This window comes from Macaca fascicularis, chromosome 2 (assembly GCF_037993035.2).
Source record: "Macaca fascicularis isolate 582-1 chromosome 2, T2T-MFA8v1.1".
Lineage (NCBI taxonomy): Eukaryota > Metazoa > Chordata > Mammalia > Primates > Cercopithecidae > Macaca > Macaca fascicularis.
The window spans coordinates 155,074,099-155,088,331 of record NC_088376.1 but is presented as its reverse complement, the minus strand read 5'-3'; the positions used below and the strand labels follow the sequence as shown (position 1 = coordinate 155,088,331).

General features: G+C 53.1%; 1 protein-coding gene across 8 annotated transcripts in view; it reads left to right on the top strand.

Moving 5' to 3' along the window:
• Positions 1 to 14,233, top strand: part of EEFSEC (eukaryotic elongation factor, selenocysteine-tRNA specific) — a 279,578-nt gene that overhangs the window by 198,045 nt on the left and 67,300 nt on the right. For 6 of the 8 annotated variants that reach the window (XM_045385606.3, XM_045385605.3, XM_074033178.1 and 3 more), the window contains one exon: positions 6,220 to 6,376. The exons of the other annotated variants lie outside the window; for them this stretch is intronic. In XM_045385606.3, coding sequence (XP_045241541.2) covers positions 6,220 to 6,376 — 157 coding nt within the window. The remainder of the gene's footprint in view (positions 1 to 6,219; positions 6,377 to 14,233) is intronic. 8 annotated transcript variants of the gene reach the window in all.

Here is a 14,233-nt window from a genome sequence, read left to right as displayed (position 1 = left end):
AAGCAAGGCCTACTGAGCAGATCCCACATGCATTGCCTTTGGTTTGATGTCACAATGATTGATTTCAAAATGAAAACCCTCCAACTGTTCTCTGAAGGTCTTTCCTTATTGGATGTGCTTGTGTCTGATCTCTGAGGTCTCTCTCCTTTAGCTGGAAGAGTCTATAATTTGGTGAAGAACCCAACCATAACACACGCATGCACACACCTTCTAGTGATGGACAGGACAGACCAAGCCATGTTCCCCCGTCCTCACCTCCTGATCCCCAGGACAGATCATGACCCCTGGTCTTCCTGAAGTTCTCCAGAGATGTAGGCCTCACAGCATCCTGTAGGAAGGGCTGTCTCCCTCTTTCTAGCCAGACTTCCTTCTGATTAAATGAGGTTTCATGCAGCTGACAATCACTGAGTCCTCGCCCCCAGTACACACAGTGGTAGTTTCTAGAGGTATAGGTTTTGGAGATGCAAAAATGTGGTCAGCCCAGCTTCTGCCTTCCAGGACTGCCTTCCTCCCCTCCCCGCATCCAGCTGGTGAGGCTGGTATAGATAAGCCACTGCTGTGCTGAGAGACAGGCACACAGGCTTCTCTGTAGCCAATTCCCAGTGCAACCCTCTGTCCGATTCTGAGGCCAGCAGTCTCTTGGAGGGGGCCTTCCATTAGTCAGCGATGTCTTCTCAGATCTGCAGGTGGCGGCCATTGAGTCTAGGCCCTACATCTGCTGCCTCTGTAGTTCTGTGTGGTGTGTCTGAGGGAGTCCTAAGGGAGGGAGAGTGCTCTGCCCAGGGATGGGGCAGGCAGAGGCCAGACCAAAAACAACTGTTTACAAGTACTCCCCTGCACCCATTTAAACCTCCAGCAACTCTGTTTCCCCATATTATAGATGAAGATGCCCGCACCCACAGAGGTTAGGCCTCTGGCCAGAGTCCCTAGGCACCCAGACTTGGGATTTGAATGCAGGTGGTCTGGCTCCAGAGTCCAGGTTCTAACCTGTGGTGCTAGCAGTGCCGTGCCTTTTCTCTTCTTCTGTTGTCTCCAGTGTGCCCATTTTTTTTCCAGTTATGGAGACCTGTACGGTAAATCCTCACTTAACATTGTCACTAGCTTCTTGGAAACCATGAGTTTAAGGGAAAGGATGTATAACAAAACCAGTTTATTTTTTTCATTAATGTTATAACAAAATAACTTTGATATATATTCAAATAACTTGGAATAAAGCAACATTATTTAAGGGCCTGCTGTGCATTATTTTGTTTAAAGTAACAGTTTCTAAGAACTTTCGATGACATGAAGTAAGGACTTGCTTTACTGGAAATTGACTATTTGGATTTCATGGGAAGGGCAGTTTGCCTCTTGGCCCCTATAACCATAGGTGGGGAAAGTTTAGCCTTCCTCCAACAGCAGTGTAGTCCTTCTCAGTGCGGCAGGGGCTGACTGGGCTGGAACATCTTCTTGTGACAGTGACGTATTTGGGCCCTACTATAAGTGCTGCATCTTGAGGGCCAGGATCTGCCCTCTTTCCCTCCTCTCCTCCTCCCTTCCAAATAACCTGGGAGGGGCTGGGGTCCCTGAACTTGGGGATTGTCTTCTGCAGTGACTTGGGGTTTCCCATAGCTGGGACTGGCAGGGATGGGGCTGCCCAGTGTCCCTGGGCCAGATTTCTAGGCCCATTTGTGTCCAGCCAGTCATGGCATGGCTCTGGTGAGCCAAAGGATGGAGAAAGTCGTCTGGGCCCATTTGCTGCTGTGGCATCTCCCGGCAGACAGAGCCTAGCCCTTCCTGCGGCAGGAAAAGCACCAGCCTCTGGATCTAGATAGTCTGAGGTGGAATGGGGCATTGCCACACTCACTACCTGCATGACTTTGAGCAAATCATTTCACTTTACTGAGCCTCCTGTTCCTGTCAGGGCTTTCCTAAAGATTAAATAATGATATGGGGACACCTCACCCATGACATGGCTGACTTTTCTCTGCTTCCCCAGCCTCCCCTCCCCTGGGGCGGCCATGCCCAGAGTGCCAGTGTCCTCTGTGGGACCGACACAAATGCAAAGATCCACCCAGCTGCTGTGAAATGACAGTGTGGGGCCACTAGCAGGCAGTCTTGCCAGCACTCTTGAGACCACACGGGGTTCCTGACTGTGCAGACGTCCAGCTCCTGCCCTCACAGTGCCTCCCCCAACAAATGGAATTGCAGACACAGAAGTTCGCAGGAGAGTATGCTTCACCCACTCAGCACTATTGTGTCTTCTAGCCAAGCCATAAAACAAGAGAGCAGGAGCGACAGAGACACTCCCTTTGAACTTGAAATCCTTTCTAAACTGCCACTCCAGCCCCAGAGGCCCTCCTCAGAAGGTCAGAAAAAGCCCACTCACTCCTTACCTTATCCCGGATGCTTAAAACAATATTGTGGGAATGTAGGTCAGTGAACCGAGCTGCACCACACACCAGCAGGATTCCGGGGGCCAACCAGCCTGTGCACTGGCCCACTAGGTCAGATGAGAACATAAACAAGGAACGCTTGGAGCCCTCAGCTTCCCCTGGCCCTAGTCTTTTGTTTATGTAGCACTTAAACTAACTTTGGGGTCGTCTCTGTCTGGCATGAAAGCCCTGGAGCTTTTTGAAGTTCCCCTGAAGTTAATAAAATTAGTCTGCCCTCATTGCAAGACCCTGGCTTGGGGAAAGATGGATCCTCTGCTGTCTTTGTGGCATTTAGCTTTTTAAAGTTAATATTTTATAACCAAAAGAAAGGAGGGGGCAGGGGAGAAGATGTAGTAAACGTCTTCTGGAAGGCTAATAGGTAGCATGCCTGCCATCCCAGGCTCTGATTACCCTGGAGCCAGGCCTCTAGGCCCACTGGGAGGCTGAGCAGTGGGCCTGCTGTGTTTAGCATGAGGGAACCAGCACTGGGGACTGTCACTGTGCCAGCACAGTGATCTGTCACTGTGTTCTCCCAGGTAGACAGGAGGAAACTAGCCCAGGCTGGGCTATTGGCTCACTCTCAGATGAATCGTGTCTCCCAAGGACATATCCTTGGGATAGCCACTTGAGTAATGTATTTCTACCCCCCGGCGTCTTCTTCTTGATGTCATGCATGGGACTAGTGCAGTTGGCCTCCTCACACTCAGTGAGCGCCCATTCACCAAGCCTGTGGTGGGTCGGGGCCACGTGAGGTACATGGAACCCTTTCCTCGCAGAACTCCCAGTCTGAGGAGGGAGACAGACAGGTCAGCTGTCAGGGATAAGACATAGTGGCCAGGCTCTCAGAACAGAGGGGTCTTGGCCTCAGTCCTGGGGGCCAAGGGGAGAGGAGGTGCCTGCAATGTCGGGAAGCTGTCTGAAGGAGGAAATGCCCAAGGTGGGCCTTAGGTGGGAGTAGAGTCCCCAGTGGACAAGCTGGGACTAGCATTACAGGAGCGCCACACAGGCAGGGAGGGAGGCGTAACAGAGGGATATGAGGACCGGGGGGTGATAAATACGTCCATTAGCTTGATCATGATGATGGTTTCACAGGCATGTATATGTATATACAAATTTAGACTTATCCAATTATTTACTTTTAATATGTTCATGTTATTGTATATCAGTTATAGCTGAATGAAGCTGTTTAAAAAAAAAAAAGCCTACAGGCATGAGTGAGCCTTGCAAATGTACCAACAACTACAGCCATGTATTCTTTCAACATTTACTCACACATTCAAGGAATAGATAGTAAGCGCCTGTTTCATGTGCAGGGAAGGTAGCTGTGAAGGAGAGGGACATATTTCTGCCTGGAGCTTGTGCTCTGGTTGGAAGCAATAAACAAGTAAACAGATAAGATCAATGGCATAACGTCAGGTGGCGATCTGTGCTCTGAAGAGAGACAGGGCAGGATGAAGATTGGAGAGGAGTGGGGGCTGGAGTATAGGAAGAGGGAGCCGTGGGCCACAGAGGATGCTGTAGGCACCAGACCTTGATTTGAGCCTGCTCTGGGCCGGGTGCTGCTGGGCACCAGGGGCTGCACAGAGATGAGGCACTCATAGGATCTGTCGCTGAGAAGTGCAAAGGCTGTGGGCTGTGGGGTGGAGGGAGAATTCTGTTATGTTCCTCTAGCACATGTGATTGTTCACAGCTACAGGCCTGTTTCATGGTAGGCTCTTGTAGGAGTAAAACAAGAACATTAATATCGACTTATTGAGAACTTTCTGCTCTGCTAAGGACACCTGCCTGTATTATCCCTTTGGTCCTGGTGGGGCCTCTTACAAGCTGTTTCTCTGGGAAAGTTGCAAGCTCTTAGTCCAGGGACTGTGCCTTTTTTGTTTCTTGGCCACTGCAATGCTGGAGGGCAGGTCTTATATCTCAGTCAGATGTAACCCCAGGGCCTAGCTATGCAGAGGCCCAAGTAGTAGCTCTCTGGGGTGACCACAATGCATGAGAACCAATGAAAGCTGCCTGGGTGGGGACGGGGGGTTGCAATTGTCACCCTTGCTAGACCAGAGGCCATCAAAGGAAAATGTTCTGTCTTTGGAGATGTCAGGAGAGGATGGGAGGTCCACCTGGTGTGGGTAGAAGAAATGCACTTCTTGGTTTGTTTTTACATTTTTAAATTCTATTAATTTATTTGTGAATAGGTGATGCATTCATGTATTTCAGTAGCCAAAGATAGAAAAGGTATATGGTGAAAAGTCCCCAGGCACCCTGCTCCCTTTCCTGGAGGCATCAGTTTCTCCTGATTACTTCTGTGTATGCACCCCTGCCCTGCCCCCATCCATACACAGCCTGCAACATGCCCTATGCCTCGCACTCTGCTTTTTAATGTGAAACACAATACTCTAGGAGTTTTTGTATCTGTCCGTACATGCTGCCTGCTCTTCTCTGTGGTCACATCATCACCTCTGGAGGCTGTGCTCCACTTGTTGAACTCAGGCTGGACTTCTAAGTCATTGTCAACTTTTGCTGCTGTAAACACTGCTGCAGTGAGTGACCTTGGGTGGATCTCCTATCCTGACATCTTCTCCAGCAAGCACATCAGTGGGTTGCATTCCTAGAAGTGAAATTGATGGTGCAGATTGTATGTGCATTGCTCATTTCCATAGCAGCTGTCAGACTGGTGGGCTTTTCTTATCATGGGGCCCAAGTTTGCTACTGGAGGCAGGATCTACAGAGCGGGGGTGGGGTGAGGAGCTGGGCAGGGCAGGCAAGGCCACCTGGCCATGCTGCCATCCCAAAAGCGGTACCTGGGCTGGAGCTGCCAGAGACTCAGAAGGGAGGAAGTGACACTACCAGTTGCTGATCGAGCCTCTGGGGAGAAGGTTCAGGATGAACATAGCTCATGGTGAAATCAGGGCTACACCAAGCTGACTTTTTCACAGACATGTGTGTCCCTCCTCTCAGCCTGGGCACCCACAAAGTGACAGCAGTGGCCAACGTGGCCAGCAGGAGATACGAGCTCTGCAAAGGCCTGGCCATGGCCAACAGGGGCTAGGGGAAGCAAGCAATTCTGCCTGAACTGAGGGAGGGTGTCATGGAGGAAAGGAGGTAGGCCTGTGGAGGAAAAGTGGGCCAGGCCAAGACGGGCTTCCAGGCACAGCTAGAGTGAGCAAAAGTAAAGCCTCGGGCCAACGTGCATAGGGGTGTGTGCAGCGGGTGGGAGACAAAGGCCAGGCTTTCCAGGGCTCCTGTGGGAGGGGAAACTGGAATGAGGAGGCCAGTTCTAGAAGGCCTCGGATGCAGGCTCAGGAGTGGCCTGGGTGACTGTGACAGCTTCAAGGAGAGTGCTGCTGGCTATCTAGGCAGGTGCCCTGGGGACAGGCTGGGTCATTGTGGCCCCCTGGGGGTGGGGGGGCCTGCAACAGGGGCTTGAATTCAAAGCTACTTCTACCCCCTGTGCTCTGTGACCTTGGATAGATGACAGAACTGTGCCATGCCTCCATTTCCTCATCTGTAAAGTGCCGCTACAGAGCTGCTGTGGGGACTGAGGTGCTCTCTGTGGAAAGTGCTCACAGCGTGCCAGTTTTGAAGGGCCCGTTGTTACAGTGGCAGTTGTCAGTCCCAGGTTTCTGCCCTGCTCCCATGCATTTCGTTATCTGTTAGGTGGGCTCATTGCCCTGCTACCCCCAGGGTTCCTAGAGCAGGCAGCAGCCAGCCATGCCCAGGGCCCGGGAGAGCTGGGGCTAGGCACACAGTCACAGCTCTTTCAGTGTGCACCACTAACGCCCTCTGTCTGTGGCTGGGTGTGTGGGGACAGGCGATGGATGACTACAGTGTGATCGGCCGCTCCCTGTTTAAAAAGGAGACCAACATCCAGCTCTTCGTGGGGCTCAAGGTGCACCTGTCCACTGGAGAACTGGGCGTCATCGACAGTGCCTTTGGCCAGAGCGGCAAGTTCAAGATCCACATCCCAGGTAAGTGCAGCCACTTCCTCCCAGTTTAGGGACACCGTGCGGGGCACAGAGAGATGGCAGAGGCAGTGCCAAGGCGGCGCTCCTCGGCTCAGGTTCCTAATCCTGCCTTTACCGAGACACGGGGTGACTTGGCCTGCATGGCGGCATGGCCTCTGGCTGGGAAGCCAGTATGGGTTCTGAGAAGAGCCTGGATGTGGAGTGAAGATCTGGTCTGAGCAGGGTCAAGATTGGAGTCTGAGTTCCCACTGCACCATTTACCATCTGAGGGGGACTTGGGCCTGCTCCTCGGTTTCTCTGTGGAGGCAGGAATAAGATTGAGCTTACAGGCAGTTTGGAGGAGAGCAGTTGAGGGAGACCGCTGGGGGCCTAGCATACCATCCTGGCACCTGGTAGGGTTTCCAGGGATGTGAATTGTCACCCTCCTTTGCCCAGCACAGACCCCCAGACTCAGCACTGCCCACTGAGTTTGTGCTGGGGCCTGTCCACGGGCTGGGTCAGAGGGTGTGTGTTTGCTGCTGGAGAGCCCTTGGATTTTGTCAGTGAACTCATCCTTCAATCACTTGTGCATTTATTCAGCCTACAATGCATCGTGTTCTTCTGAGTCACAGGCATTGTGCTTGGTGCTGGGGATATGGAGCTTACAGTTGTAGGAAGGTACAAACAATAAACATACTAAAGAAATCCCTGTCAGATGGCAGTAGGCACCGCGTAGAAAGATAAAGCAGGGACGGGATGGAATTGCTGAGCATGCTGCTTTGGATAGGGTGATCAGGGAAGGACAGAGGGAGGGAAGGAGCCACATGGGTAGTCAGGGAGAGCATGCCACAGCAAGGGGGAAGTGAAGGCAAAGGCCCTGGGGTGACAGTGAGCTCCAAGTGCATTTGCAGGTCAGTTGTTTGGCAGAAGTGCACTGAGCAGAGAGGTGTGCAGGACACAGGCCAGGGCTCATACTGTGCACCGGGAGCCATGGGAAGGACTGAAGCCTGTGTTCCTACGAATGCGCCATGAGCCACTACCTTTTTTTAGAGACAGTCTCACTCTGTCTCTGGAATAGAATGCAGTGATGCAATCAAGGCTCACTAAAGCCTTGACCTCCCAGTCTCAAACCATCCTCCTGCTTCAGCCTCCTGAATAGCTGGGACTCAGTTGTGTGCCACCACCCCCAGCTCCCCACTATCCTTTATCCCCTATACAATTGTACCAGATACAACTAACCCAGTACAATTCTGTTGTATTTCATAATACAGTAAAAATTACGAAAATTTTCAAACATACAGCAAAGTTGAAGAATTTTACGGGGAACACCTTTACCCACTCCTGATTTTATATTGACATGTTACTGTCCTCTACATAACTCCAGGGCTCAAGGTTGATCCTGTGAGGATGGAAAGCCATGGGGAGGTTTGGATCAGGGGAGCAACCAAGGTTGGTTTATGGCATTTTGTGTCAGATCTCCTAGAGAGAAGGTAGTGCCGTGGCTCCCGCTGGAAAACAGAGACCCGAGCTGCCTCGGTGCTCACAGGTGGCATGATCACCCTTCCCTCTCCTGACAGCCTTGCCAGGGAACCCTTTCCTTCCAAAATCCTTCCACTGCCCAAAGATAGCATCTGCCTTCTCATGAGTGAGGACAGTGGTCACAGAGGCTGTGCTTCTCCAGGGCACTTTACTCCCTGTTTGCAGCCCCTAAGGCCTCTGTCAAGGTGGGGCTGGGGCAGGGGAGGCAGAGGTACCCAGCCATGGGAGGCCTCCAGCGGTGAAGCTCTAAAATTCTGTCCTGTCCTCCCCACTGCTCCACAGTGGCTGTGCGTTCTCACCTCAGCCAAACAGGAGTCTTTGTGCATCCCTTCAGTTTGGTTGTGGGTTGTCCTCAGAAACTGGAGCCCACAGGGCCCGTCTCTGGACTCCAGGGTGCATGCAGGGGGCATGAGCCAGACAGGCCAGCATCCAGACCTCAGTCCCCGAAGGCCTCGTGTCTGCCCTGGCTATTGTGAGCTTTCTGGGAGGGAGGGATCCCGGGATTCCTTCAGCTGGGTCGGGGGCCATACTGCAGAGCACTCATCCTTCCCCTAAACAGCTCTGAGGCCCTGCTGGACCAGGCGGAGGGAAGAGCTCATGGTCTCCTCCTCTGGGGACTGCTAGGATCATGCTGACCTCCCCTGAGCTCTCTTCCTGTAGGCCAAGGCAAAGTAAGAGCTAGGGTATTCCCAGGGCAGGCAAGAACCAAGAGTCGTCTTGTTTGGGGTGCTGGGGTGGGAGTGAAGGGAGCCTCTTGGGGTGCTGGGGTGGGAATGGAGGGAGCCTCTCGGGGTGCTGGGGTGGGAGTGGAGGGAGCCTCTCGGGGTGCTGGGGTGGGAGTGGAGGGAGCCTCTCGGGGTGCTGGGGTGGGAGTGGAGGGAGCCTCTTGGGGTGCTGGGGTGGGAGTGGAGGGAGCCTCTCGGGGTGCTGGGGTGGGAATGGAGGGAGGAGGGGTGTAGGGACACTGCCTCAGTCCACTGTAGTTCACATTCCTTCATCAGGTCAATGTTAACGTTTTAGTCTGCCTGCTTCCTGTTTGTGACTTTTAAGCTTTTTATTAAATATCACTGGTCAGATTCCTCCATCCCACCCACCACCTTCCATCCCTCCCACCCCCACTCCCTGCTGATTTCTCCCTTTTAACCTTTTTGAAGTGCCTTAATTGTGAAAGAATCTTCAGGAAGCCTGAGCCATCCAGTGCCAGGTGAAGGGAGAGAGAGTGCATTCTAGCTGTAGCCTGGACATGCAGGGTGGGGAAGCCCGGGTTTTGGTGCCAGGCAAGGTAAGGCTCCCGGCCTACAGTTCGTGGAGAGGGCTGGGTTCAAATGCACCTCATGGGCCTCACTGCCGGCTCTACAGGGCATCCAGGCTGGGAAAGGCAGAATGAAGAGTCCCCTGAGTTTCCTCCCATCAGCCTCTCACCTTGGGTTGCAAGGTCAGATGCCAGCAAGGCCAAGCAGGTGTTGAAGAGGCCAGGTGGCAAGTGATAGGGAGTGGTGGGGACTGTGGTGACCTGGAGAGCTGCTGTGTGGGTCCTGCCAACTCTTCACTATATGGGAATGTAGGCCTGGGGTCTCATTTTATCTAATTTTATTTTTATGTAATATCTCCTGATTAAAAACTACAACTGTCTGTACTAAGCAAAGCATGCCTTTGGCCTGGTTTGACCCCTAGCGACTCATAACTCCTGTTTGAATTTTAGAAAGGACACTTGGCCCTCAGGTTCACGAGGTGAAGCCGAACCATAATATGCAAACAGTATGTTTTAAGGAGCCACAGACTCTTGCCTCAGAGACAAGGGTCCTGACGCTAGGGCTGTTGACTCCCAGAATGTACTATGGGAAATCAGAGGGCTGGGGAACGGCCCCATCCTTCCTGATACCCAAGGAGCCTTCCCAGAGAGTCCTGGGGGATCTCAAGATTGGAAAACCCCATATTTACGAAACATCTTCCTTCAAAGACCTTGCCATTTGCAGAATTGTACTTCCTGGGAGGATAGAAGGCCTGGCAAGATGCCAGTAGGAGCCTACTGGGGAGTTGTGCTGGTGGAGAGAGAATAGTTGGAGGAAGGAGCTGGACATGGAGGAGGTTCCTGTCCATGTCATAGCATCACTTGTAAATCCCAAGGGTCGCAGGGTGGAGTGGGTCTTGTTATCTCCATCTCACAGGTGGGAGCTGGTAGCGGAGAGCCTGAGGGCTTTGCCCACGGTCGGTCTGTGTCACCCCGCCCCTCTCCATCAGCTCTGTTCATGCCCCTAGAGAGCGGTCATGTCTTCAAAGAGTTTGGAGCTGGGAGGCCCGTGTGGTGCTTGGAGAAGCACTGTGCCTGGGAGGCTACGCTCCCAAAGCTCATCTTGGCAAGCCATCTGTCCCATTGCTGCCACCCTCCCCTCTGCCTCAGTGTGCCAGGCATCAGCACTCACTCACAGAGGCAGGCTGGATAGGGGGTGGGACAACAGCTTCCACAGCCCCTCCTGTTCCCACTTTGCAGGGAGAAAAGAACACCTCAATGACTCCCAACTAGAGAAGAATCATGTGAGAAGCTGAATAGACAGACTTGTTCCTAATGACAGCTCTGAGTCACTGGGCATTTACTCCAGGACAGAAAAGGGTACACATGTGCCCATGATCTTATCTCCTGAAACAATGCTCTGTAAATCTAAAATCTCCCAGGGCTGTTGTTTTGTGTACCTGCCAAGATGTGGCAAGCTTTTTGAATGGCCCAAATTCATGATAGGTGGCCCCTCTCCTACAGGGTGCTCCTGAACCAGCTGATTTGAGACAGTTCATGTGTGTGTCTGCTTTAGCACTGGGGGCACGTGGAGCTTAAAGCCTTGTTACTGGAAAGCCCCAGGCCCCTATCACCACTCGCGTGCACGTGTGTCACTGATTCTCACCAGGTAACCACTGACCATGGAACAGAGCTGCAAGTGCTTACCTCATACTAGCCAGAGAGCCATGATTGAGAACATAGCCCACTCAAGGCCACAGCCGTGGCCTCATCCTAGCAGTGGGTGCTGCCCATGTGCCAGGAGCTCAAAAGTGTGCTCACATCTCAGGCACTTGGTCTTGTGAGTAGCTGGAATTCTCATTCAAACCCTAAAATAGAGATCTTACTTTCGGTGATCTTTAATAACCTTTTGATTATTACAAATCACAAATTAATGTATTCCAGATGAGAAAAAGAAAAAAAATTTGGAGAACTATACTTACAGGTAAGACCCCAGAAGGAGCTTCTGTTTACTGATTATCAGGGGGAGCCAGCACTCAGGAGGAGGAGAAACAGTAAGCCCCCAAAATGTGGGCTATGATGTCTACATGGCAGGCTGCCCATGGTATAGCTAAGGAGACTGGGGCTGGCAGGATGGGCAGTGCAGTTGTTGGTGTTCCCATTGCAACAAGCGCCACGTTTCACTGCACAAGCAGACCATTTCAAACCGCTCTGCTGTGTGCCAGGGTGAGGATAGTCTGTGCCCAGTGAGGTGTGAAGCCACAGAGGTGAGCACTCAGCGCAAGAAAGCCAGAACAAAGCAGACACTTGGGCAAAGGTAGCAAACATCCGCACTGAGATTTGAACCCAGAGCACCTCAACTACTCTGCTCGAGACTCCCCACACCATGGTGCCTTATAGGCAAGGCTAGGGGTGAGGCACTGAAGTGCAGCTCCCTTCCTCAGGGTGTGTGGGAGAAGGGAAGGGTTGGTCATTCAGCTCAGTGGGCCCTTGGACAGAGGGCCTGAAATGACTACTGTGTGACCCCTGGGGAGAGGAAGTCAGGAAAGCCACTGCTGCCCACCTCTGAAGGGGGTCCTGAGGAGGGCTCCTGGGCCATCCTGCCTCCAGCGCTGCCCCTGTACCCACCCCCAGGGCTGCAGGGGCTATGACTGAATTATGCCCATCAGTGTGCCATGCAGAAGGGGATGGATTTACATGGGATAGGAAGTGTTGCTTGCATGAATGAATAAATGAAGGAGTTTGGTGGAATAGACTGGACTGGAATGAACAAATGAAGTACCCAGGCTCACGAGGGCCACTCAGCCCTGTTTTCTGCAGCCTCACAGTGGAGGCCAAACAGCCTGGTGCTTTATGTGCCACAGGCTTCCCCAGAACCTCAGCAATGAGGGCAGATACCAATCTCATCAGACTCCCTCAAAAGCTGCTGCCTAGGAACAGAGCTTGGGGGAGGGCTCGAGTTTCCTGGTCTTTAAAACAAGGGGGCCAGGCACAGTGGCTCACCTCTGTAATCTCAGCACTCTGGGAGGCCGAGGCAAGAGAATTGCTTGAAGCCAGGAGTTTAAGACCAGCCTGGGCAGCAAAGCGAGACCCCATCCCTACAAAAAAGTAAATAAATTAATCAATCCAGGGTTTGCCGGTCAATTTAGCTCGGCAAACCTAGTTGAGACTTAGGGCTCAGGCTGGGGATACTGAGATCCTTCTCAGAGTCCTGTCCCAGGGTGCTTTCCCTGTGGGACAGGCAGAGACATGAGCAGCCATTCGCAGTGAGCATGGCAAGTGGCCACTGGGACATGTGACCGAGAATGGGGGAAAGTGGCCATCCTGAGGGGAGAGCCAGAGCAAGCTTCCTGGAAGAGAAGCCTTCTGAGCAGAAGGGCGAGCAGTGAGCAGAAGGCTGTATAGAGAGCTAGAATCAGATGTGTGATTTCGCTAGAACCCTGTGGCCAGTGGTCGGTCCAGCCTCATGACCAGGGTCAGGAAAAGGCCAGGACAGTGGAAAGGCCATGGTATGGGGAGTCAGGAACCTGGCCCTGGTACCTGCACTGAGCTCCAGTTCCTTCACCTATACAGTGGGCATGTGAATTCTCAGGCTGCCCCTCCAGGGCCTCTTCCAGCCTCATTCATCTCCTGCTGACTCTGCCAGTGCTCAAGTACCTCCTCTGTGGAGTGCACCTGACCCCCAGGCCCTGCAGCACTGTTGTGGGGGTGCACTGGCAGGAAGTAGGGGCTGGGAAGGCCAGGAGCACCTCCCAAACCCTGGCCCAGAGCTGCCATTTAGTCTAGCCCTCCACAGCCTGCATGGCAGCATGGCCCCATCCCACAGGTGAGGAAACAGGCCGTTTGCTCACAGCTACACTGTTAGTAAGTGAATGGGCCAAGAGTTCTCTGTCTGCCCCAGGGAGACCAAGCAGAGGGGTCAGCAGGAGTAAGTGGGCACAGCATACCTGCTGTTGAGGGCAGTGCCAGCCCTGCCAGCTGGCTCTGCTCTCTTAGCCCTGCAGCCCTCTCCCAGGACTCTGGGGTTCCAGCTGGTAGCCCGTGGCCCCTGTGCTGAATCAGGTGTCTCAGGGCTCAGCATGGTATCCCATCCCATCCTCCTCTGTCCCTCATCACAGTGTATTGAGCCCTCTGTGTACAGACCTGTCTAGGTACTGGAGGGGGTCAAAGGTAAAACAGCCTGAGGGGGGAGGGGGCTCCCTGAGTGATGGAGAGCTCTGGGCCAACACCCAGTGGGACAGCACTCCTGCGAACCACTCTCTGGTTTAGGAGAGGGGACGGGCCAGACGAGGCCAGGGTTGCAGGGGCCTCTGGGCCAGTTACCTGGAGGGTCTCCTGGGGCATCCCAGGCTCCCTTCTGATTGGGACCAGCCACTTTCCACTCTGCGCTTCATCTTCTTCAGTGCTAACCCAGAGCTAGTCATTCTGATTTCCAGGAAGGCTGAAAATGTAATCATAGAATCCCTGGAGAGGACTGCCTATAGTATCTGACTTGTGGCAGGGGCTCCCTAAGTGGTGGCTGGAATTGTTCTGTGTGCACCCACCCCTCACCTGCCGGCCCTTCCTCTTGGTGGGGTAGCTCACATATCCACTGAGGGCCCCACGTTATCCTCCCACCCATGCACTGTCCCCACCACAGAGCACTGGGGAACGATGCCTGTAGGAGCGCAAGTGCTGCATTCACGCCAGGCTGCTTCACGGGAGATTAACCAGCCACCTTTCAAGCAGGGATTGGCTGTGCCACCAGGACCCCTCCAATTTATTGACCCTGGAAAGCACTTTACATTTGGTCAAAAACAAGAATTATACCTTTCCCTCCTGATTGAAAACAGAAGCCAAATTGTAGAGGCATCCCCCAGATGCCCCGCTTTGCCTGAGCTGGTGGATGGCCAACGTCTCTCCTGGGACCAGTACAAAGCAGAGCAGCAAGTGCTTCAGCTCAGCCCAGAAACTGACGCACCTCTCTGCTGACCAGGCAACAGATCGTCAGGGGCTCTCAGACCCAGGTTCACGAGGTGGCAGATTTGTCAGGGCCTAAGTCCCAGAAGCTCTATTTGCTAGAAATATGGGTCATTTAGTATGGACTGGGCCGGGCCTGCAGGAGTTGGGGA